Source organism: Sphaerodactylus townsendi, linkage group LG04, assembly GCF_021028975.2.
Source record: "Sphaerodactylus townsendi isolate TG3544 linkage group LG04, MPM_Stown_v2.3, whole genome shotgun sequence".
NCBI lineage: Eukaryota > Metazoa > Chordata > Lepidosauria > Squamata > Sphaerodactylidae > Sphaerodactylus > Sphaerodactylus townsendi.
The window spans coordinates 2,796,733-2,822,392 of NC_059428.1; the positions used below are offsets into that span (position 1 = coordinate 2,796,733).

General features: G+C 48.4%; 2 protein-coding genes across 2 annotated transcripts in view; both read left to right on the forward strand.

Moving 5' to 3' along the window:
* Positions 1–4,295: 4,295 nt before the first annotated feature.
* Positions 4,296–4,676, forward strand: LOC125430776 (olfactory receptor 2AT4). Its single transcript, XM_048492997.1, has one exon. It carries the CDS (start codon positions 4,296–4,298, stop codon positions 4,674–4,676), a length of 381 nt encoding a protein of 126 aa, XP_048348954.1.
* Positions 4,677–13,936: 9,260 nt separating this feature from the next.
* P4HA3 (prolyl 4-hydroxylase subunit alpha 3) overlaps positions 13,937–25,660 on the forward strand; it is a 73,469-nt gene continuing 61,745 nt past the window's right edge. Inside the window, exons 1-4 of the mRNA XM_048492998.1 lie at positions 13,937–14,092; positions 21,673–21,864; positions 21,959–22,219; positions 22,332–22,432. Coding sequence (XP_048348955.1) covers positions 13,937–14,092; positions 21,673–21,864; positions 21,959–22,219; positions 22,332–22,432 — 710 coding nt within the window. The remainder of the gene's footprint in view (positions 14,093–21,672; positions 21,865–21,958; positions 22,220–22,331; positions 22,433–25,660) is intronic.

Below are 25,660 nucleotides of genomic sequence, written 5' to 3' on the forward strand. Positions count from 1 at the left end.
TCGCCCAAGGTCACCCAGCTGGCGTGTGTGGGAGTGCACAGGCTAATCTGAATCCCCCAGATAAGCCTCCACAGCACAGGTGGCAGAGCGGGGAATCAAACCCGGTTCCTCCAGATTAGATACATGAGCTCTTAACCTCCTCCTAAGATTTGGGGGGTGGATAAAAGGCTAAAGAGTCTGGGACTGGGGGTGGGGAGAACATGATAGAGAAAGGTTCATAAAATTAAATGAGATAATTTTTTTCCCAAATACTGGAATTCATCCAATGAAACTGGTGGGAAGAAGATTCAGGACGGACAAAAGAAAATACCTGGGTCTTGACATCTGTGCCCTGTTGTTGGACCTCCAGAAGAACTGGTTGGCCACTGTGTGAGTCAGGATGCTGGACTAGATGGACCTTCACTGGTCTGATCCAGCAAGGAACTTTTTAGCTTCTTACGAGGAAAAGGTTTTGGTGTCTGTGCCCTGTTGTTGGACTTCCAGGTGAACTGGGCATCAACCGTTGTATGAGATGGGATGCTGGACTAGATGGCCACTAACCTGGATAGCTTTAAAAGGGGCTTGGACAGATTTATGGAGGAGAAGTCGATTTATGGAGCCTTGTCTTGGATCTGAGGTTGCAAATGCTTTAGCAGACCTGTGGTGTTGGAGCAGCAGCAGCCAAGTACATTAAGCCCATTGCTTTCACATCCTGTATGTGAGCTCCCAAAAGCACCTGGTGGGCCACTGCGAGTAGCAGAGAGCTGGACTGGATGGACTCTGGTCTGATCCAACTGGCTTGTTCTTATGTTCTTATGTTCTTATGACCTTCACTGGTCTGATCCAGCAGGGCTCCTCTGATGTTCTTCAGCTTGTGGAGGAGCTTTGCCACTTGGTAAAAGATCACTTAAATCATTTGCGGGGCCCACCACCACATCTGGCTCATTCCTTAAACTGAGGTAACATCTAAGGAAGCAACACCTTCAGAACAGAAATGGTGGGAGAGGATTTTCTGCCTTATGTTCATGCTATTTCCCCTGTACCTTGGGCAGAATTTGAACGTGAGCTCCCTGACAGGTGTCTGAAGCCTTAAGAACATAAGAACAAGCCAGCTGGATCAGACCAGAGTCCATCTAGTTCAGCTCTCTGCTACTCGCAGTGGCCCACCAGGTGCCTTTGGGAGCTCACGTGCAGGATGTGAAAGCAAGGGCCTTCTGCTGCTGCTGCTCCTGAGCACCTGGACCGTTAAGGCATTTGCAACCTCAGATCAAGGAGGATCAAGATTGGGAGCCATAAATTGACTTCTCCTCCATCAATCTGTCCAAGCCCTTTTTGAGAACATAAGAACAAGCCAGCTGGATCAGACCAGAGTCCATCTAGTTCAGCTCTCTGCTACTCGCAGTGGCCCACCAGGTGCCTTTGGGAGCTCACGTGCAGGATGTGAAAGCAATGGCCTTCTGCTGCTGCTGCTGCTCCCGATCACCTGGTCTGCTAAGGCATTTGCAATCTGAGATCAAGGAGGATCAAGATTGGTAGCCATAGATCGACTTCTCCTCCATAAATCTGTCCAAGCCCCTTTTAAAGCTATCCAGGTTAGTGGCCATCACCACCTCCTGTGGCAGCATATTCCAAACACCAATCCCACGTTGCGTGAAGAAGTGTTTCCTTTTATTAGTCCTAATTCTTCCCCCCAGCATTTTCAAGGGATGCCCCCTGGTTCTAGTATTGTGAGAAAGAGAGAGAAATTTCTCTCTGTCTACATTTTCTACCCCATGCATAATTTTATAGACTTCAATCATAGCCTTCATCTCTTCCCATCCGCAAGTGGCAACCTAAGCACGCATATAATATTTTTTTTCTGAGCGTACCGTGGGTTCTCGCACCATTTTCTAAATCCATGAGTCCCAGCATGTTACATTAATGATGCCAAAGGTTTTAACGTGTGAATTAGATTCTGGTTATTGAGTATTGAGTCTCATGTGGACCAGCTCTCGGGGAAAGAGAAGTCACAGCCTGCCATTCCCGGATGTTATTGGCTTTTGTCGTCTCTCTTTTAGAGGCAAATGGTCACTGGTTTGCTTCCTTTATACAGGCGAATGGGCAGTGTGGCATAGTGGTTAAGAGCAGGTGGACTGTAATCTGAAGAAACGGGTTTGATTCCCCACTCCTCCAGAAGAGCAGAGGAAGAAGAAGAAGAAGAAGAAGAAGAAGAAGAAGAAGAAGAAGAAGAAGAAGAAGAAGAGGAGGAGGAGGAGGAGGAGGAGGAGGAGGAGGAGGAGGAGTTTGGATTTATATCCCCCCTTTCTCTCCTGCAGGAGACTCAAAGGGGCTGACAATCTCCTTGCCCTTCCCCCCTCGCAACAAACACCCTGTGAGGTAGGTAGGGCTGAGAGAGCACCGAGAAGCTGTGACTAGCCCAAGGTCACCCAGCTGGCGTGTGTGGGAGTGCACAGGCTAATCTGAATTCCCCAGATCAGCCTCCACAGCTCAGGCGGCAGAGCGGGGAATCAAACCCGGTTCCTCCAGATTAGATACACGAGCTCTTAACCTCCTACACCACTGCTGCGCAGATTAGGACACTAATCTGTTTGAATGTTTTTATTTGTCCTGTTTTATTGTTTAACATTTGGATTTGTTTTTATGGTAGTGTTTTCAGTGATTGTGTAACTGATTTTATATTGTGACCCACCCCGAGCCCTGTGGGGATAGGGCGGGATACAAATCCAATAAATAAATAAAACGATAAATAAATAAATAATCTGGTGAGCCAGATTTGTTTCCCCACTCCTACATTCCCGCTGGGTGACCCTGCGCTAGTCCCCGTTCTCTCCAACCTCTCTCAGCCTAACCTACCTCCCAAGGTGTCTGTTGCAGCCAGCGTGGTATAGTGGTTAAAAGCAGGTGCATTCTAATCTGGGGAACCAGGTTCGATTCCCCACTTAAACTGTGGAGGCTTATCTGGCGAACCAGATTAGCTTGTGCAATCCAACACATGCCGGGTGGGTGATCTAGGGCTAGTCACAGTTCCACGGAGCTCTCTCAGCCCCACCTACCTCACAGGGTGTTTGTTGGGGAGGGGAAGGGAAAGGAGATTGTCAGCCCCTTTGAGTCTCTTACAGGAGAGAAAGGGGGGATATAAATCCAAACTCTTCTTCTTGTGGGGAGAGGAAGGGGAAAGGAATTTGTAAGCCCCTTTGAGTCTCCTTACAGGAGAGAAAGGCAGGTGTAAATCCAAACTCTTCTTCATATGTTGATGCTACTTCTTCCATGAGATTTACCGGCAGGGCCAAGGACGTTCACTGAGCAACCTTTGGGGGGGTGGGGAGGGAACTTTAAAATTAGAATGCTGGACGCCATTCATTTTTTTGAGATTCATTATATAATTATTAGAAATAGTTTCTTACGGTTTTATCGCTGCTTTTAAATGTTTTAGTTATCCTATATTGTTATTTTTTATGTTGTACACCGTCCAGAGCCCTTCGGGGATGGGGCGGTATAAAAGTTTAATAAATAGATAGATAGATAGATAGATAGACAGACAGACAGACAGACAGACAGACAGACAGACAGACAGACAGACAGACAGACAGACAGACAGACAGACAGACAGACAGACAGACAGACAGACAGATAGACCTTTCAGTGCATCATGGTCACGTGTGATTCTTCCTCAGTGTCCTAAGTCAATATTTTTTTCTCCACCAGCTGCTATCTATGGTTGCCAAACCATGACCAGCTGTGATGGCAATAGTTCCGCCAAGGAGTTTTTGCTGGCTGGACTCCCAGCCCTCCAAAGCTACAACCGCCTGCTGTTTCTCCTGTTCCTGTCATTCTACCTGCTCATACTGACCTAACTTGGTTATCATCGCTGGCCATCGCGGGCGATCAAAAACTGTACAAGCAGATACTTCTTCCTCGCCAACCTCTCCGTCTTAGACCTCCTGTTCACCACCACGACCATCCCCAAAATGCTGGCTATCTTTCTGGCCGGCGCAAACTCCATTTCTCCCCCGGCTTGCTTCCTGCAGATGTATTTCTTCCACAGCTTAATCCAGATCAAGCTCTTCCCTGCTGGGGTCGCTTTCGGCTTCACGACCGCCACGGCCATTTGTGACCCGCTGGCGCTACTCCTGTCAAAATGACGCAGGGGAGAATGAATATCCGCCAGCGGCCGGGCGCCATATTGATGGCTGCGGTCCCGTCCCCGCCATCGGCCAAACGCCTTTGCAATACATGACCATCCCTTTCTGCTTACTCACTGCTTCTGCGACCACTTCTGCCGTGGTCCGGGCCTACCGTCCCAACCTCGACGAAACATGCAGGACGCTCGCCGGTTTTCGGGATTCATGACTAATTCCATCACGCCTTTGGTCCTCGTGGTGGTCTCGTACGTCCGCATCATCTCCTCTGTCTTGAAGATCCGCTCCACAGAAGGCCGCAGCAAGGCCTTTTCGACGTGCTCGTCTCACTTGATGGTGGTTGGGATGTACTACTCCTCGATCACCGTGGCCTACGCCTCGTACCAAGCCGACATGCTCCCCGACGTCCAGGTCTTGAGCACGGTGACTTTTGCCATCCTGACCCCACTGTTAAACCCTCTCATTTACACGCTGAGAAACAAGGAAGTCAAAAGCACGCTCAAGAAGCACATCTTGCTTAGCGTTCCCTCCGTTTTGCAAAAGAGCTGCTCGCTTTGACGAAAAGACTCTCTAGAGAACTTGCCATGCGCAGAGTTAGAAGAAGAAGCAAGCCTTTATTGGCATAGATAACAGTACAACAGTAATAAAAAACAGATAAAAAAGCATATCCAATACAGGTCGAATGAAATCGGCCTACGCTTAGTAATTTCCAGGAGAAAAGTCTGCCACTATCACAGAGAGAAGGATCAAGGTTGTCCAACAAGTAGTGTAATCTAATTAAATCGGGAGATGGGGTAAATGTAAAGGAGTAAGATTCACGCGACTTGGATCTGATTTCCTTGAATCTGAGACAGTGTAGTAATTGTGGGCTGTGAGATTCAACTGAGCCATCAAGCAGCTGGGCACAATATTTTAGCCTTTTCTTTGCTTATTAAATCTGCCATGTAACAAGGCAGAAGGCATAACATTAAACCTGGTGAGCATTATGGCTCTCCTTTGAACAGGGTTTATTAAGCAATACAGGTATTGGTGCCGTTTTGCCCCGCTCAAATGGGCAGAGAAAAAATGTAGGGAGCACGCTTGGCTGCCATGCGCAGAGTTTGAACTGATGTTCAGCTGGGTCCTTTTTTGTGCCTTACATTTTGTACCAGCCGCCTCGCTTCAAGCTGGTATTTTTTCTTTGTGAGGTTAATTTAAGCACAGCTGTTGGTTTTCATTGATCCTGTATTGGTTTTTAGTGTATGTTGTATTTATAGTAGCAAGAGTTTGCGTTTGGATCCTTCTGTTTGGTTTGTTGTCAAAGGCTTTCACAGCCAGAATCACTTCAGGTTAGGGTTTCATGCGTCGTTCCAGTCAGCCCGGACGCCTTCTGCATCTGTGGCTGGCCTTCAGAGGATCAGATGCAGGCGACGCCTGGAGAATAATACTGGAACACGGCCATACAACCCGAAAACCCACAACACCTTTCTGGTTAGTGCTTGTGCTCGACGGCGCTGATTCAAGATGGGCTAAAACAGTGGTGTGGGAACGGTGTGAAAACAGTATAAACCCTTTACACTGTTTTAAACCCTTTACACCATTTTCACACTGCTGTTTTTAACAAGCGCGGAAATCAGCCTAAGAAATTCAGGGATAAGCATTGAGTCTTTATAGTCACATTGACCTTCTCAGATATTTTCATTTCAGAGTGTGTGGGTCATTTTCCACAATGCCTTGTCAGGCTGCCTCAAATATGGCCCTGGACGGTTGACAGGCATTGAGAAGCTGCCCTTTCCTGCCCACAGCTCTGCCTCCCTAGTCTTAAACAACTCATCACCTACAATAATTCACTTCCTAAGGAGCAGCAGTGGCGTAGGAGGTTAAGAGCTGCGCATCTAATCTGGAGGAACCGGGTTTGATTCCCAGCTCTGTCAGCCTGAGCTGTGGGAGGCTTATCTGGGGAATTCAGACTAGCCTGGGCACTCCCACACACGCCAGCTGGGTGACCTTGGGCTAGTCACAGCTTCTCGGAGCTCTCTCAGCCCCACCTACCTCACAGAGTGTTTGTTGTGAGGGGGGGAAGGGCAAGGAGATTGTCAGCCCCTTTGAGTCTCCTGCAGGAGAGAAAGGGGGAATATAAATCCAAAACTCTTCTTCTTCTAACGTGGTCATGGACTAAACGGGATCAGAGCCTGCAATAAACCAAATAAGCTAACTTCATCCCCATATTTCACCATACCTAACAACACTAAGTCACACCATCACGGATTCATTCTCTTGTTGGTCTCTCCATGTTTAAACCAGTGGAAAACATTTTAATCTTCCAGGACATTTTATTGCTGAGCTAAGAGAGGCCATCCTCAGACAGAGACGCTTCAAAGGAAGAGTACAATGTGAGACTGCTGAACCTGAGTTCATTCACAAATTCAGAATGCATCTGAAAGGGGACATAAGCAAAGATGGGATCCAGCAGGTTCTCACAGGTTCCCGAGAGTAGGTTACTAATTATTTGTGTGTGCCGAGAGGGGTTACTGATTGGTGATTTTGCCACGCGGAGCTTGCCTTAGTTACGCCTCCTCTCAGCGCAGAAGCGCACAAGAGAACTGGAAGCAGTCTAGCAGGAGGTGCACCGCATGCGTGGCAGCCTGTGCCTCAAGTGCATCTTCATTTCACCCAAGGACCGGGCGCGAGTGGCTGCCCCTTGCCACAGCCCCGCCTTATGTGAAATGCCTGGCCACACTTCCGCTCGCCCCTCACTCTTCCAGCCCCATTGGCTTATACCACAGTTTGAATTCCACCACCATGGGGAACCTGTTACTAAAATTTTTGGATCCCACCACTGGACATAAGGATCTTATCTTACTGCAGAAGTTAATTTTCTGGCCCCAAACTTTCCCTCTGCCTTGATCTGATTCCATTCGATTGAGATGTGGATGGACCTCCACCGAAAGAACAAAACTTTATTTATTCAAGATACATTTTGCTCCACGCTGGCAAGGGTTTGGGACGCTTTGGACGAATATGTTATACAATTTTTTTGTCCTCGCATAGTCTTAAGTAGTAGTAAACTTTCTATCAGTCTTAAATCTTTGTAAACATTAGGCCGCTCGGCCTAAAGAACCACAGGTATGAGAGCTTCGCGGGTAGCCGGATATTAGGTTAGCTTTCTTTACTAAAGCCATAAAACTGAAGGTGAATCTTGGAAAATGTTTCCAGCTAAGGTGACACTCTGATGGGAAGAGCCGGTATTGCCATGGTGGGGTTTTCTTGCACTCCGGCCAGAATCACATTGTAAACGTACCAGTTTAATGGTGGAAAATTTCAAGACCTACGGAAGGGGAACAGCCTACTGAACTTGGGCTGATGTATGGTGCGACCAAGCACTTGGAGTCCTGTGTTCGTGCCCTGGGTCGCCACATCTCAAAAAAAGGATATCAAGAGATAGAAAAAGTGCAGAGAAGGGCAACGAGGATGATTGAGGGACTGGAGCACCTTCCTTATGAGGAGAGGCTGCAGCCGCTTGGGACTCTTGAAGTTTGGAGAGGAGACGTCTGAGGGAGATATGATTGAAGTCTATAAAATTATGCCTTGGGTAGGAAATGTGGACAGAGAGAAATTCTTTTTTCTTCTCACAATGCTAGAACCAGGGGCATTCATTGAAAATGCTGGGGAAGAATTAGGACTACAAAAGGAAACACTTCTTCATGCAACGCGGTGATTGGTGTTTGGAATATGCTGCCACAGGAGGTGGCATGGCCACTAACCTGGATAGCTTTAAAAGGGGCTTAGACAGATTTATGGAGGAAAAAGTCGCACTCCATGGCTCCCAATCTTGATCCTCCCTTGATCTGAGGTTGCAAATGCCTGCTGGTGACCAGGTGCTCGGGAGCAGCAGCCGCGAAGGCCATTGCTTTCACCTCCTGCAGTTGCGCTCCCAAAGGCACCTGGTTGGCCACTGCGAGTAGCAGAGAGCTGGACTAGATGGACTCTGGTCTGATCCAGCAGGCTAGTTCTTATGTTCTTATGTGTGGGTGTGTAACCCCTGTGTAAGAATGGGATGACCCAGAAAGGTTCCGAATCGACGCCGAATGCTGCAGACCTCATGAGGCTAGAAGAAGCAAGGCTACCAGGCTGGGACCTTGACTGATTGTCTTAAGCCCTTCACACCCTGTTTAAGGTAACTGCACTGTTGTTGGGAACTAGTGGGAAGTGAGTTTATTTTATTTATTTTTTTCATTATTGTAAATGTTAGCCTGCTCCATGCAGAATAATGTAATCTCTTCAAACTGCTTTCAGTGCTCTTTGAAGCTGTATGAATAGCAAAAAATCCACTTGCAAACAGTTGTGAAAGTAGGTTTGGAAACACGCTATTTTGGCGTGTGTGGAAGGGGCCTTAGAATTTATTGTTTCAGGGTTTTTGTGTATGTAAATGGCGAGAGTTTTCTGGGAACCTTCATCATCTTGCATCCCGTTCACCCAGCCTCTGAAGTCTTCAAAAGCCAACCACCAGCCAAGAAGAATTGGACTTGGCAATATCAGTAGACTGTAAATAGAAGGACTTGAAAATGCAAACTTAACAGGACTGTAAAGTGTAAATGTTACATGTTTTGAAAGTGTTGTTTGTTAAGAGAAGTAAACCGTTTTGTTTCAAATTTAGTTCTTTGCAACTCCTTCCAAGTCCTGCCCCACAGAACCCACAGAAAGAGGTTACAGATGGTCACTTTTCATCGGTGTAGCTGTGGCCGGTGCAGCCCTCCTCTGGATCGGAAAAGGTGGAAGTACTTCAGCCGTGGTGGTTGCTAGAGCTTCGGTATGCAGCACCTTGGATTAAGGGAGAAGAGACTTTTTTTCAAAACGGCAGCTACCAAATCATGCCGAAAGGTCCAGCCTGCCCTTAGGAAAGACCAATAGTCAGTGGTGGTGATATGAACATATAGTTTATAATGTTTTAAGCCATATATTTAATCACATAAAAGTATATTAGAGGTAATTTATAAAAAAAAAAAAGTCAGTAAGATGCTGTTAGAGGGAAGAATTAGGACTAATAAAAGGAAACACTTCTTACAATGCTAACGTGTGGATGGGTGTTTGGAATATGCTACCACAGGAGGTGGTGGTGATGGCCACTAACCCGACAGCTTTAAAGAGGGCTTGGACGGATTTATGGAGGAGAAGTCGATCTCTGTGCTACCAATCTTGATCCTCTTTTGATCTGGAGATTACCCAATGTTTGCATAGCAGACCAACAGGTGCTCGGGAGCAGCAGCAGCAGAAGGCCATTGCTTTCACCTCCTGCATGTGAGCTCCCAAGGCACCTGGTGGGCCACTGCTAGGTAGCAGAGTGCTGGACTGGAGAATGGACTCTGGTCTGATCCAGCAGGCTAGTTCTCTACGCTCTTATGTTCTTACTCTTTTATTTTTTATTGATTTGTTATTCTGCCTACTCTTTTTTAATAGCCATCGCTCTTTTGTTTTTCACTCCTCTAGGGATTTCCTGTCATTGACAGGGAGGAGGCAGTTTACAAGTCTAATAGAAATTATAATAAAAAGGAGAACGTGGATCTCGGTCGCCTGGAGAGGAATACTAATCCCAGGAGATCTTCCAGCCCCGTCTGGAGACTGGCATCCCAATAAGGGGACTGGCCTTTACCTGAAGCGACGAGGGCAGCCGTGAAGTCCCGCATTGGTCTCGCGGAGTCAGGCAGAATCGCAGCGGCAGCAGCCCATCCGCCGGGTTGGCGCAAGCCCGTGAAGCCAGTCCGGAAGGCTGCCCATTGAAAAGCTTGTCCAGCTTGGAGCATGGCAACACATAAACAAATAAGTGGCTTTTTTACTCCAAAATCATAGAGAATGTCGTGGGAGCTGGAAGAGACCCCCCAAGGGCCAGCAAGTCCAACCCTCCAATTCAAAGAACGCATAATCAAAACACTCCATGACAGATGGGCCATTCAGCCTCTCTTTAAAGATCTCCAAAGAAGGAGACGCCTACCACCCCTTTGAGGTAGTGCATAATGCACCAAACAGCCCACTGACGGTCAGGAAATTTTTTCCCTGATGTTTAGAGTCAGGAATATCCTTTTTCCTGCACCTTTGAACCCGCATGACTCCAGGTTCCTAGTCTCTGGAGCTGCAGAAAACAAGTTTGCTCCCTCCCCAACATGGCATCCCTTCAAATGTCTAAACATGGCTATCACGTCACTTCCTCTTCACCAAATTAAAAATCCCCAGCTCCCTAAGTTGCAGCAGGAGCAGCAGTGGCGTAGGAGGTTAAGAGCTCGTGTATCTAATCTGGAGGAACCGGGTTTGATTCCCAGCTCTGCCGCCTGAGCTGTGGAGGCTTATCTGGGGAATTCAGATTAGCCTGGGCACTCCCACACACGCCAGCTGGGTGACCTTGGGCTAGTCACAGCTTCTCGGAGCTCTCTCAGCCCCACCCACCTCACAGGGTGTTTGTTGTGAGGGGGGAAGGGCAAGGAGATTGTCAGCCCCTTTGAGTCTCCTGCAGGAGAGAAAGGGGGGATATAAATCCAAACTCTTCTTCTTCTTCTTCTTCTCTTCTAAGTCTCCCCTTGTAGGGCATGGATTCCAGACCTTTGGCCATTTTGGTTGCCCTCCTCTGGACCCGTTCAAGCAGACTCCACTCATTTAGGAGTTCATATTCTAGGTCATGTCAGAGTACTATTAACCTATCATGTCCACACCAGATCACCTTTCACAGTGTGTGTGTGCGTGCGTGCTTGTGTATGTAACCCCCATGCTCAGAATGGGTTGACCCAGAAAGGGGTGGAGACTCAAAGCAGCAGAAGGAGGAGACGAGGCTACCAGACTCGGACCTTGGTTTGTAGAAGCCCTTAACACCTTGTTAAGGTAACTGCAATGTTGTTGGGAACTACTGGAAGGTAGTTGTTTATTTTTGCTATGTTGTAAATGTTGGAGTTTATTGTTTCAGGGTTTCTTTTTGTGGTTGTAACAGGTGAGAGTTCTCCTGGAAACCTTCATCATGTTGAATCCTGTTCACCAAGCCCTTGGAGTCTTCAGGAGCCAACCCACTTGCAAAGAAGAATTGGACTTGGCAGTATCAGTAGACTGTAAATATAAGGACTTGAAAATGCAACCTGAACAGGACCTTGAAGTGTGATGTTAAATGTTGATGTTTGATGTTATATGTTAAGAAAGTAAACCATTTTGTTTTTAAAACTTGTTGTTGCAAACTCATTCCAAGTTCTGCCCCACAGAACCCACGGATAGAGGTTACATGTACATCAGTGCTCAGTCAAACGAGGAACAAATTTGATGTAGAACAGTCTGGAGATCCCGGATGCCCGAGCGGATGGGATGCCGCCCCAGTGAAATTGTCGGGATTAATACACAATGCTAGGAATGAGCTTTGTCTCAGCTGCCTTTTTCCCCGGGCAACCACGGGACAAAGAGCAATTTCCCCATTTTCAGCAGACAGACAGTGTGACCCGGCTGGGTGTGGATTTGGGAGCCCTGACCCAAAGGGAGGTCGTTAGGGTGCAAACACTGTCGGGACCGTATCTGGATTGTTCGAACTTATTTCTTTGAGCCGACATTTGCAGATCGTCGTAACCCTGTGCAGATTTCCTCAAAGCCGGTTACACAATTACAATGAATTAAAGCGTTGTTCCTTTGGCTAGAGAGCCAGCGTGGCGTGGTGGTTAAGAGCAAGCGGAGTCTAATCAGGAGAACTGGGTTCGATTCCCGACTCCTCCACCTGAGTGGCAGAGGCTTATCTGGTGAACCAGATGTGTTTCCACACTCCTACATTCCTGCTGGGTGACCTTGGGCTAGTCACAGTTCTCTCAGGACTCTCTCAGCCCCACTTGCCTCACAAGGGGTCTGTTGTGAGGAGGAAGGGAAAGGAGCTTGTAAGCCACCTTGAGTCTCCTTACAGGAGAGGAAGGTGGGATACAAATCCAGACTCTTCTTTTTCTAGTCAAGAAATCCTTTCTTCCACAGAAACTTCTTTTCAAAAGAAGATGTTCCTGTGTTTTCGAGGTGTGAGGATCCTGATGGGTATTTTGTTTTATTTTGTTTTCGTCTTGGAAAATCTATACCCCCACCTCTCTGCCCTCAAGAGTTTGGTTTCGTATCCCACCTTTCTCTCCTGCTAAGGAGCCTCAAGGCAACTCACAAACTCCTTTCCCTTCTCCTCCCCACAACAGATCCCTCGTGAGGCAGGTGGGGCTGAGAGAGTTCTGAGAGAACTGGGGCTGGCCCAAGGTCACCCAGCAGGCTTCATGTGCAAGGAAATAAACCCGGTTATCCAGATTAGTGTCTCTTAGCCACTACACCATGCTGGCCACTGAGGCCGCTAACAAATTGAAACATACATTATAAAATCACATCTTAAAAACCAACAACAACCCTGCATGGCAAACTTCCTTGCTTACCGGTGCTGCCCCCAGTTAACACTTTATCCCCAGCAAGCTTGGAAGAAGAAGAAGAAGAAGAAGAAGAAGAAGAAGAAGAAGAAGAAGAAGAAGAAGAAGAAGAAGAAGAAGAAGAAGAAGAAGAAGAAGAAGAAGAAGAGGAGGAGGAGGAGGAGGAGGAGGAGGAGGAGGAGGAGGAGGAGTTTGGATTTATATCCCCCCTTTCTCTCCTGTAGGAGACTCAAAAGGGCTGATGACAATCTCCTTGCTCCTTCCCCCTCACAACAACAAACACCCAGCCTGAGGTAGGTGTAGAGGCTGAGAGAGCTCCCGAGAAGCTGTGACTAGCCCAAGGTCACCCAGCTGGCGCGTGTGGGAGCGGACAGGCTAATCCTGAATTCCCCAGATAAGCCTCCCACAGCTCAGTAGCTGGCAGAGCTGGGAATCAAACCCGGCTTCTCCAGATTAGATATTATCGAAGCTCTGCCCCAACCTCCTACTTACTGCTGCTCCAAGAAGGAGGAGGGAGGGAGGAGTTTGATTTATACCCCACCTTTCTCTCTCCTGTTAAGGAGACACTCAAGGTGGCTTACATAATCTCCCTTCCTTCCACTCCCCTTGACAACAGACACCTTGTGAGGCAGGTGGGGCCGGTAGAGATCCTGAGAGAGAATCCGTGACTCTAGGCCCAAAGGTCACCTGTAGCAGGAACGTGCAGAGAGTGCGGAAACACACCTGGTCTCGCCAGATAAGCTTCCAGCCACGCACTCAGGTGCCGGAGGAGTGGGGAATCAAACCCGCTCCTCCGTGATTAGAATCCACTCACACCACTACACCACGCTGGCTCTCAGCCAGGTGCCTTCATTTTGCCAACCTTGGGGAAGCGGATGGAAGCTCTGAGCCGAACCTGGAACTCCTCTACCTGAAACCCGATTTCTGGCCCACTTCCCAAGAGATGTGGGCTGCAACCTCTCAGATACTCTGCCCGACAATTGCAGGAACGCCAGAAACAGGAGAAGAATCCCTCAGATCCCACGCACCTTCATGGTGACGCCAGTGGCTGAGGTGCTTGAAGGCTGGTCTTTCTGTCCATCCCTTTAGCAGCCTGGCGCTCGACTGCTCTTTTCCCATCACAGCGGGGAGGGGTTTGGCCCCGTCCTCCAGCACCACAACGGAGAGAAGCCGGATCAATCAATGCATTGGCCTCAGATAACCTAAAAAATCCTGGGCTCTTTTGTTCCAGAAGCAAATTCCACCAAGGTCAATGGCATTGATGCTCAGCATGAGGAATGCAAGCCGGCAGCCGGCAGGAAGCAGACACAGGAAACAGCCGCTATTACACAACACGGGTGATGTCACTTCCTCGCTGAGGTTTTTTTCACTGCCATTACTTGGAGCAGCGGTGGGAGGACATTTTTAAAAGCTTGTATCCTGCGCGTACGGGGTATGCCGCCGACATCGCCGAACTTGAAAAGCGATGTCAGGAAGCTTATAGGCGTCCAGGGAACCCTCGGTTTTACCACAGGAGTTTCTGGGAATTCCCTAGAAGCTTGGCTACAAGGCATTGCTTCCTGGGTTTTCCCCCTAAACGCAGGCATTATGGTGCACAGGATGCTGCTAGTTCCTCATGTCCCCACCCCCCAAAAGCTCCTGCCACTCTGCCTGGCATGGCCCAGCAACCCTTTTTCTGGGGCCGAGGCCCAGATGTGATATTGTTACCGCCAGGAAAATAGGAAAAATATTTTCCTGAGCCTGCCACCGAACTACACTGGGCGAAGGATCAGAGCAAAGAGCACCAGTGTTGGGTCCAAAAGCCTTCCACACAAGTCCTGGAAAGAACGCGGAATATATACTAATCTCACAACAGCTCAGAACCAGGGGTCATTCATTGTGAAAATGCTGGGGGGGGGAAGAATTAGGACTAATAAAAGGAAACACTTCTTCCACGCAACATGTGGTTGGTGCTTTGGAATAATAACCTGCCACAGTGAGGTGGTGATGGCCACTCACCTGGATAGCTTTAAAAGGGCTTGGACAGATTTATGGAGGAGGAAATTAAGTCTGCATCTATGGCTAAATTGGCCTGATCTCCTCCTTCTTGATCTGAGAGATTGCAAATGCCTTAGCAGACCAGGTGCTCGAGCAGCAGCAGCAGCAGGCCCCCAGGCCTTGCTTTCACCTCCTCCTGCAGGTGAGCTCTCCAAAGGACACCCGTGGGCCACTCGCGAAAGTAGCAGAGGGAAGGCGCTGGACTAGATGGGCTCTGGTCTGATCCAGCAGGCCAGTTCTTATGTTCTTATGTTCCTAATATACAAAATGTGCTGAAGTATTCTCACATGGTTTCCCTTCTTGCCTTTGACCCTTTTTAAAAGGTTTTAATGTATTCCCCAGCCGCTGGAGAGCTATTATTTGCCAAATGTCTTAGGATTATACTTTAGCTTTAGGTTCTCCAGTTGATTTAAGGTTTTGTTTCTGCTTGATTTGTGATACTCTCTTTGCTTATATGTTTATATGGGCTTTGTAATAGCTGTATTGGGGTTCTTTTAAGATTTCCTCTAATGTTTAAGTTTAGAAATGTTATTTTACTTAGATATCTGTTGGGAAAAGCAGCAGCTTGTAACAGCTGATATTAAAGGCCCAAGGAAGTTAATCCTGGAATTCAGGTATGGACCAACACCCGGGAGGTAATCCCACCTTCACCAACAAAAGGGCTCTTTTGACTAACAAAGGATGGACTCAGAGGGTGTGGACTGGCTGTTGGAAGATGTCACCCTGTTTTGCTATTGGACTGTTTGAAGTTTTACTCTCTCAGGATCCAGAAGCCTTGCTATTGGACTGTTCACATCCTTACTTTGATCCAAGAATTTATTGGATCATTTTAAACTTCTTGTCTAACACTCCCCAAGGAAACCACCTCCCTTCAGGCAAGAAGGCACTTGCAACCTTTTCCTCTGGGATTTGATCTCATCAGCATGTGCAAAAGGATTGTCTGTCTCTCCTTTGGGGTTCCTATAGGATATTTTTTTTCTCTGTAACAATAGATGGCAGCGAGACCGCCTCTTCCTGGTTTTTGCACTCATGGGGGGTGGGACTGGTTCTACTTTCAAGCATTGGAGTTGCACTGTAAATGGCAAGAAGAGTTTGGATTTATATCCCCCCTTTCTCTCCTGCAGGAGAGACTCCAAAGGACTCACAATCTCCTTGGCTCCTTCCCCCTCACAACAAACACCCTGTGAGGTAGGTGGGCCCAGTGAGAGCTCCTGGGAAGCTGTGACTAGCCCAAAGGTCACCCAGCTGGCGTGGTGTGGAGTGCCCAGGCTAATCTGGACTTCTTAAGGAGAAGCCTCTCCACAACTCAAAGCGGCAGAGCTGGGAATCCAAACCCGGTTCCTCCAGATTAGATACACGTAACTCTTAACCTCCTAAGCCGGCTGATGCCTCCTTGCTCCTTGCACAGCCATGTGGGGGGTCCTTTTGCTGAGCTTCGTGCCAAGAAATCACTTGCCAATAAAGAACCTCCTCCCTGCTTTTGGAAGAAACTCTTGGTCTCCTGTGCCTTTCCCTTCCTTGCCTTGCTGCCCACGAGCTGGAAATCACTTGACATCACTCCTAGAAATCACTTTATGTTACGGGGCAAGCGGTAACAATATCACAAGTTTTGCACAGTGCCCCCACCATCGCTGTTCATAATGTCACCGGCTCAATTGAAGCTTCACCATATCATCATCAGCCCCTGTTTGAGATCCTGCCATGACTCCTGTCTTCCTGTGGGAATCTTTTCCCGCTTTGTAAAGGTTGCAGTTTGACTCCTTTGGAGAGGTTCCTGCCGGGGTTTTAGCTGAACGCCTCGAAGTGGAATTTTGCTGTTTTGGTTATCTTTACTTGCTTGCTTGCCTGTGTGAAACTCTCTGGTGTGAAAAAAAAACTCTGCCTTTGTTTATACTATTTTGGCGAGAGCTCATCTGATGCCCTGTATAAGCGGCTGCTTGAGTTCTGGGTGTCAGTTCCCACGTTACCTGTTTCTGACTAAAAATGCCAGCTCAATAAAAAAAACTTAACACGGTTGTTTTTGACTAGACTTTACTGGTTTGTTACACCCTTCCCTTTCCTCCTTCCTACTGTGCTTATGTTTTTCCGCTTTGCTTCTCAGGCCTTATCGGCTCGTGACCTGCTGTTTTAGCTCTGTCAGCCTTGTGGGATGTAGGTTGTTTCGACCCTGGTTGGGGGGGAGGCGGTTTCTTCTTCTCTGGACTGTGGGTCTGAAGGGGGGGGGCCATCTGCCTTTGGGAACTGGTAGGCAGGGGTGGGATGACGTGGGGTATAATGGCGGCTGCAATACCGTCTGTGCTTAGTTCTGGTGGTAGAAATCTGAATGCTTCTCTCTGACACTGTTCCATGATAAAGAAATCAACTGAATACAGAGTTTCGTTATTGGGCAGTGCAGGGGCACGACACACCAGGAGTTCAAGGTCAGGATCCAGAGGTTGCCCTCCCTGATGGGAGACCTGGTCTACTGAGCTCCACAGAGTGTTCAGGGGATGGCAGCCATAGACCTGGGAGGTAAGTCTCTGCTTGCCCCCATGCTTCTTTCCATTGCAGGGGCATTCTTCTGCTGCACGGTACATTTCCTCAGGCGGCACACGAAGCTTCCGTTACGCAAGGCCAGCATTCAGAGAATGAAGGCACTCATAGTGGGAAAAAAACAAGGTTGAAGGCAGGGGCTGCACGTCCATTGGGCAAAGGTGGGCAGCTGCCCGGGGGCATCACCTTGTGGGGCATCAAAATGCAGGGTTCGTTTTTTACTTGGGTATTTTTAGTGGTTTTCCATTTTTGAGATCTGCAGGGCACAGTTTTTACAGGCCTGGGGCACCAAAATTTCCAGCGTGTCATCAACAAGAGACTGCTCCCCATGGTACTCCCCAGCCAGGTAGGAGGTTTGGTTCAGGAGTCCGAAGTTATGGGACTCCCCAAAGGGTGCACTACCCCATCCCTCATTGTTTCCAATGGGAGCCACATAGGAGATGGGGACTAAGCAGTTTTGAGTGATCCATAATCTCTTTGGCTTCGGCTTCTGAACCAAACTGCACCAAACCTGGGCCGTAGCATAAGGACAGTCTTCTGATGATACGCTGAAATTTTGATGCTGATATATCTAAACATGCACCCCTTGCAGACACCAATGTCCTGGTGCAAACAAAATTTGGTTGTGGTGGAGTGGCCACCCATGGGGTTTTGCCCAGGGCTACAGTTTGCCTCATTGTGCCCCTGAGGTTGAGGGATATATAATGGATCAATTCTGCTTTGGGAGAGGGACCCAAAGTTCTTCCCCAAACCGGGATATTTTCCTTCATCAACCCATTATATTTTTATCGTGCGAAATTGATCTTCCTTCCTTCCTTCCTTCCTTCCTTCCTTTCCTTCCTTCCTTCCTTCCTTCCTTCCTTCCTTCTTCCTTCCTTCCTTCCTTCCTTCCTTCCTTCCTTCCTTCAGCGCTTCCTTTTCTGTCCGTCAGTCTGTCGTCATTCTGGTTCGTCTATCTCACCTCATTCACACCAGTCTCAACCAACTGTCTCTTCCTTCCTTCCTTTCCTTTCCTTCCGTCATTCGTCTCTTCCAACTGGGTCCGTCCAACTGTCGTCTTCCTTCCTTCCTTCCTTCCTTCCCTTCCTTCCTTCCTTTCCTCCCTTCCTTCCTCCCTTCCTTCCTCCCTTCCTCCCTTCCTTCCTTCTTCCTTCCTTCCTTCCTTTTCCTTTCTTCCTTCCTCCTCTTCCTTCCTAGTCTCAATTCACATGGTGACTTCTCTAGGATTTTCAAGACAAGTGACTTTCCAAGATGATTTCCATTTGCCGCTCTCAAGGTGAGAGAGAGTAGTATTCCTTGGTGCTTTCCCCATGGAAATACCTAGCCAGGAGCTGACCCTGTAGCTAATCTGCCAGAGATTTGATGAGATTAGGTTGAGTGGTATAACCTATGTGCACGGGTGCCAGAGGTGGCACTCAGAACCCTCTCTGTGGGTACACACAAACAGAGTTGCTCCCACCCACCCACCCACCCACACATCTAGGGGTGCACTGGGCGGCTGGGCTCCGGCCATTATTAGGGGCATTAAACCTTAAGAGTTTTTCGGGGAAGCAGTGTAGGTAACCCTGTTAAGCGCTGTTAAACCCCACTGGTTACTTTCACATGCAAAGAACTAAAAAAGCACGATCCTTTACCTGGGGAGTAAGCTCAGTTGCTGGCAATCGGCTTGCTTCTGAGTAAACCCTCTACTAGGGTGCGTGGATTCACCCATTGGAAGAGCTGCGCATAGTTTGCTTCAAAGCAAAGCCACTAACTACCACCAAGCTTACTCCCCGAAAGTAACGCGTACTTCGAGACCTCAACCGCTTTTTTCCTAAACTAAAACCTCAGTATTCAGATTAAATTGCGTCGCAGGTTGGCACTTTATGAGCATAAATAAAGTGGGGTTTGGGGAAGCAATTTAGCACTCAGTCTCAAAAAAGGTTCGGCTATAGCTGGATTAAGGGTTGTCCCCGAGTCAGGACAGATTGCAGGTACCAAAGAACTACCATGTTTCCCTAATATAAGACAGTGTTGTATTAATTTTTTGCTCCCAAAGATACCATAAGTTTCCATTTTCAGGGGATGTCTTATTCACCTTCTGTGTTCTGTCTAAATCGCTGGGCATGCTTCCAAACAAAAAAACTTTGCCACGCCTTACCTTTGGGGATGCCTTATATTTCAGCACTTTCAGCAAAACCTCGACTACGTCTTGTATTTTCTGGGGATGTCTTATATTCAGAGAAACAGGGCATTTATTCTGTGCCAAATACTCTACTTGTCAATATTTAGAACTGCCCACTAGGTGGCAGTGTAGGTATAGATCTTTGTACCCCTATAGATCAAAAGCCATATTCCAGGGGTTTTCTCATAGGGTCCACAACAGTAACCTGCTATGAAAGCATCATGTCCCAACAGTTGTACTTCCATGACACACATGTACCTTGCAGGTTTACTTTTCAGTCATTTTACAAAGCCAGTATGGTGTAGTGGTTAAGAGCATGTCGACTCTAATATGGGAGAACCAGGTCCCATTTCTCACTCCCCCCTCGTGGCTCTAATCTGGTGAACTGGATTTGTTTCCCCTCCTCCACACATAAGAACGCATAAGAACATAGGAACTAGCCTGCTGGCTCAGACCAGAGTCCATCTAGTCCAGCACTCTGCTACTCACAGTGTCTCCCACCAGGTGCCTTTTGGGAGCTCACCTGCAGGAGGTGAAAGCAATGGCAGCCTTCAGTTGCTGCTGCTCTTGAGCACCTGGTCTGCTAAGGCATTTGCAATCTGGAGATCAAGGCAGATCAAAAGAATGGTAGCCATAAATCGACTTCTCCCTCTCCATAAATCTATCCAAGCCCTTTTTAAAAGCCATCCATAGGTGAGTGGCCATCACCACCTCCTGTGGTATAGCATATTCCAAAACACCAAATCACACGCGTTGCAGTGAAGCAAAGTGTTTCCTTTTATTAGTCCTAATTCTTCCCCCCCAGCATTTTCCATGAATGCCCCCCCTGGTTCCTAGTATTGTGAGAGAAAGAGAAAAAACATGTCTCTCTGTCCACATTTCTACCCCATGCATAATTTTATAGACTTTAAATTCATATCCCCCCCCTCAGACGGCTCTCCTCTCCAAACTAAAGAGTCCCAAACGCTTCGCAGCCTTCTTCTTCATAAGGGAAGGTGCTCCAATCCTTCCATCATCCTCAAGGTTGCCCTTCTCAGCACTTTTTTCATCTCTTCGATATCCTTTTTTTTGGAGATGTGGCTGACTCAGAACTGGACCACAGTACTCCAAGTGCGGTCGCATCTTCACTGCTTTATATAAGGGCCATGACAATCCCTTGCAGTTTTATGATCAACTCCTTTCCTAATCATCCCCAGCATACAGTTTGCCTTTTTTCACAGCTGCCATGCACTGAGTTGGACATTCTTGCATGGAACTATCCACTAAGACGCTTCCAAATCCCTTTCCTGGTCTGTGACTGATAGCACATGAAGCCTGCTGGGTGACCTTGGACTTGTCACACGGATTCTCTTCAGGATTCTCCCAGCCCCACCAACCTTGCAAGGTGTCTGTTGCCAGGGAGAGGGAAGGGAAAGGGAGTTTGGATCACCTCCCCGCACAGGAGAGAAAGGCAGGGTACAAATCCAAACCTTTTTTTTTCCCCAACAGAACAAAACAAACTGGGGAATAAAACAAATATTTGGAACACAGGAAAACCCCGTGGAAGGAGCATTTCATTCTCCCTGGAGATAGTTGATTTCTAACTGAGGGCTGCTTTTGGCCCTTTCCACACAAAACCGATGGGAAACGCTTTTGAGACGGAGAAAATAAATCGCTTCCTCCACGGAGTTCCGCAAGACGATTTTACCTCCAAGTGTTTTTATTTGCCATTTCCCCAAAAATCTTTCGATGAATGTCCTTTAAAAAAACGCTTGATTCTCTTGGTTGAAACGCTTTGAAAAAACACCTTCACTGGCCAGCTGGGCCGATCTCTTTTTAGCCGCTTTCCCAGGCCTTTTGTGCCGTTGTCCCCCGGATCGCTCTTCTTGAGCCATTTTCTGAGCCTCGCCTCAGTTCTCTCCTCGTGCCTGTTCATTATCATGAATTTCTGCTTTACTTTATTTGCGGGGAGCCACTCTTCCAAACTCATCAGCTATATGGAGCAGCTTGTGAGGGCGCGGGAGGTTAAGAGCCTCCATGTATCTAATCTGGAGGAACCGGGTTTGATTCCCAGCCCCGCAGCCTGAGCTGTGGGAGGCGCTGATCGGGGAATTCAGATTAGCCTGGGCACTCTCCACCTGCGCCAACCAGCTAGGTGACCTTGGAGGCTAGTCACAGCTTCGGAGCTTCGATTCTCTCAGCCCCAACCCACCTCACAGGTGTTTGTTTGCCAGAGTGAGGGAAGGGCAAGGAGATTGTAAAGTCTCTTTGGAGTCTCCCCCCCCTGCAGGAGAGAAAGGGGGATGCCGTAAACCAAACCTCCTCCTCCTCAGCTCTCCTCCCTCCTCTCCTCCTTCTTCTAAAGCTGGCCTTGACTGCTTTGATTGTGTGTTCCTTTACTGCATTTGCAGAGGGTTAATTTGATGGTCTCTTTGAGGTCTCTCTCTTCCAACTCTAGGGATCTCTATATGATTCTATGATTGACCTCCAGGGTAACTTTCGCCAAGAGCAGACAGAGCACCAAAGCCAGACTCTCTGGGGATTCGCCACTCGCAGGTTCGATTTCGCTTTTCAATCTCCCTTCCAGCCCACGCCAAAGGATTTCTGCCTGGAAAATTTGGCTTCCCGGACCATCTGTGCAAATCCAGTTGTAAATCAGGGCTTCGGCCGGCATGGATTCCTTCCCCTCCCAATTTCACACCCCTGTTTGCAAAGCTTCCATTTCCCGCCAATTTCTGCAACAGGGGAAAGATGCAGAGCCGTCCGCCATTCCCCTGCAGGGCCGATTCGGCACCGGTAGACCCTCCAACATCTGCCTTCTGTTCCTCTCTCCTCTTCCACTCCCCGGAAAAGTTGTTCTCTCGTCCGATGGGCTTCCCAGCTGCAGGCGAGATCCCAGTCGAGGAGGAGAGGTGAGCCCAGAGACGCGGTTCTGGAAACAGCTTCAGGCCGCCTCCGTTCAGGACAAACCGGCCGAAGAATCCGGCGCTCGCCTGCGAGGAAAGGTCGGTTTCACCTCAGCTGGAGCAGGATGGTGTCTTTGGTTCTATCGGGTGGTTGTCCTGGGAATTCTGCCAGGCCTGAGGGCAGAAACGTTCACCTCCATGTGCTCCAAAGCATCCAGGCAGGCGCTTGGTGACCGAGAGAGAACTCCTCCGGTACTCCTTGCACACGTACCTCGACGAAGAGACCAGCAGGCCTCAAAGACCTCCCAGAGAGTAAGAAGCAACCGAGGCTTCCAGTCATCCAGAGTCCCATATGTGGCTGAGCCACTGGAGAGATCCCCTCGACAGGCTGTTGAGATAGAGACCCTCGGTGGGCTGCTTCTGTGAGCCGCAGATAGAGACCCTCGATGGGCTGCTGAGAGAGCCACAGATAGAGACCCTCGACAGGTTGCTCAAGAGCCACAGATAGACCCTCAACAGGTTGCCGGTGAGCCAGAGATAGAGACCTCGACCAGGTGCTGCTCAGAGCCAGAGAGAGACCCTCGATGGGCCGCTGAGAGCCACAGATAGAGACCCTCGGACAGGTTTGCTAAGAGCCAGAGATAGAGACCTTCGACAGGTTGCTTCCAGAGCCAGAGAGGAGAGAGACTCAACGGGCTGCTGAGAGCCAAGCAGATAGAGGACCCTCGGACAGGTTGCTCAGAGCCAGAGATAGAGGGGACCTCACGATGGGCTGCTGAGAGCCATACAGATAAGACTCCTTCGACAGGTTGCTCAGAGCCACAGATAAAGAGACCCTGGAGCTGGTTGTTTCCAGAGCCACAGATAGAGACCCTCGACAGGCCGTCGGTGAGCCAGAGATGAGAAGACCCTCGACAGGTTGCTCAGAGCCAGAGAGAGACCCTCGGACGGGCTGCTGAGCCACAGCTGAATAGAGAGCCTCGACAGGTTGCTAAGAGCCAGGAGATAGAGACCCTCGACAGGTTGCTCCAGGAGCCAGAGAGAGAGACCCTCGACGGGCTGCTGGAGAGCCACAGATAGAGACCCTCGACATAAGGTTGCTCCAGAGCCAGAGATAGAGACCCTCGATGGGCTGCTGCTGAGAGCCATACAGATAGAGACCTCGGCTGGTTGCTTCCCAAGAGCCACAGATAGAGACCCTCACGACAGGTTGCCGGAGAGCCAGAGATAGAGACCCTCGACAGGTTGCTCAGAGCCAGAGAGGGACCCTCGGCCCACCGGGCTGCTGAGAGCCACAGATAGAGACCCTCGACAGGTTGCTAAGAGCCAGAGATAGAGACCCTCGACAGGTTGCTGAGAGCCAGAGATAGAGACCCTTGACAGTTTGCTGAGAGCCAGAGATAGAGACCCTCGACAGGTTGCTCAGAGCCAGAGATAGAGACCCTCGACGGGTTGCCGAGAGCCACAGATAGAGACCCTCGATGGAGCTGCTGAGGAGCCACAGATAGGAGACCCTCGGCGAAGGTTCTGCCGAGGGCCACAGATGAGAGGGACGGACATCAGAGGAGAGGCTTTAATGTCCTGGCAGAGTCAATCTTCCAAAGCCTCCCTTTTCCCCTGCGGAAACTGATCATCAGTTGAAAATCCAGCAGATCTCCAGGCCTTCACTGGAGGTTGGCAACCTGGTACTAAATAAACACAATGGTATAACCTGTAGTATATGCAGCTGTAAGAGAAACCAGTGTAGACATGAGTGGAATTGGTGTAAAGATTAGGATGTCTAGCAAAAAATCCGAACTCCCTTGAAAGCCACGCCAGCTCACTACTGCAGAGGTAACTTCAGGCTAGTTGCAGAGTTTCCTCAGCCTCAATTCCCAACTTCACCTGAAAGGCTGGTTTCTTCTTCTTTCTTTCATTCTTTCTTTTCTTTTCTTTCTTTCTTTCTTTCTTTCTTTCTTTCTTTCTTTTCTTACTTTTGTCCCTCTCTTCTTTCTTTCCTCTTTCTTGCACTTTGTCCCTCTCTTTCTTTTCTTTTTCTTTCTTTCTTTCTTTCTTTCTTTCTTTTCTTTTCTTTTCTTCTTTCTTACTTTGTCCCTCTTTTCTTTCTTTCCTCTTTCTTACTTTGTCCCTCTCTCTTTCTTTTCTTTTCTTCTTTCTTTTCTTTTCTTTCTTTCTTCTCTCTTTCTTTATTCCCGCCTCTGCCTTCCCTTCTTCTTTTCTTTCTTTTCTTTTCTTTCTCTCTCTTCTTTTATTCCCTGCCTCTTCCCTCCCCTTCTTTCTCTCTTCTTCTTTCCTTCCCCTCTTCCTCTGCCTCTCTTTCTTTCTCTTTTCTTTTCTTTTCTTTTCTTTCCTCCTTTCTTAATTTTGTCCCTCTTTTCTTTCCTTTTTCATTGCCTTCCCTTCCTTTCTTTCTTTCTTTCTTTCTTTTCTTCTCTCTTCTTCTCTCTTTTTCCTTTTCTTCCTGCCTTCTCCTTCCTTCTTTCTTTCTTTTCTTTCTTCCTCTTTCTTACTCTCTTTGTCTCTCTCTCTCTCTTTCTTTCTTTTCTTTTTTTTCTTTTCTTTCCTTTCTTTCTTTTCTTTTTTCTTTCTCTCTTTCTCTCTCTCTTTCTTCCCTGCCTGCCGTTTTCTCTGCTTTCATTCATTGTTTCTTTCTTTCTTTTCTCTCTCTCTCTTTCTCTTTTTTTCTTTCTTTCTCTCTCTCTCTTCCTTCTTCCTCCCTTCCTTTCTTTTCTTCCTTCCTTCCGTCATTCATTTATTATATCCCACTTTCCTCCTCCAAGAGGGGACCCAGTGCTTAATTCCTCTATCCATTCCCCTCTCTTCCATTCTTTTGTCCTCACAACAGCCCTCCAAAGTAGAAGCTTGGAAAGCTTGCGCCGAAAGTGACCTAGGGTCACCCGGCAGGCTTAAGCTTCTTTGGCGGAGTAGGCATTTGTAACTGATCTCCCAGATGCCGGTCTAGACGCCACGAGGCACTCAAGGCACCACCAATTCTGGGCACCGGTTGTTGTCGAGGATCCAATGGGAAGGGAAACCGTAAGTCTGTTACTCTTGGAGAAAAGGTGGGATGGAAACGTGCTGTAGATTGGCAGACGGCTCAGCGTGCTGCAAGGTTGATCGTGAAGCTGACTGCCAACAAGATACTGTTAAAAGACAGGAAATTGCCGGGCCGTCTTAGTTTGCAGGGTAGGCCCCCCTCGATAGATTTCCCTCCATCTCTGTAGAGGATCACACAGTGCAAAGATTTTTTCCTGAGACCTTGGAAAGCGTTGAGCATCACTCCCACCTCTGGCCACCGACTTTTCAGCAAGAGCTCTGCTGAACTGGGGTCTCACCACGTTCTTACCTTTCCCCTCCCGGATCTTTTTTTCATTTACAGACCTAGCCTAATGTTTTCCTCGCCTTCGCATTCCTCTGTGGTAGTAGAATAGACGAGGACAGCCGTCTGTTTTGCCCAACGCAAAGCTAAGAGGCAGAGACTCAAAGATCTTGCAGCAGTGGCGTGGCGGTGAAGAGCAGGTGCACTCTCAATCTGGAGAG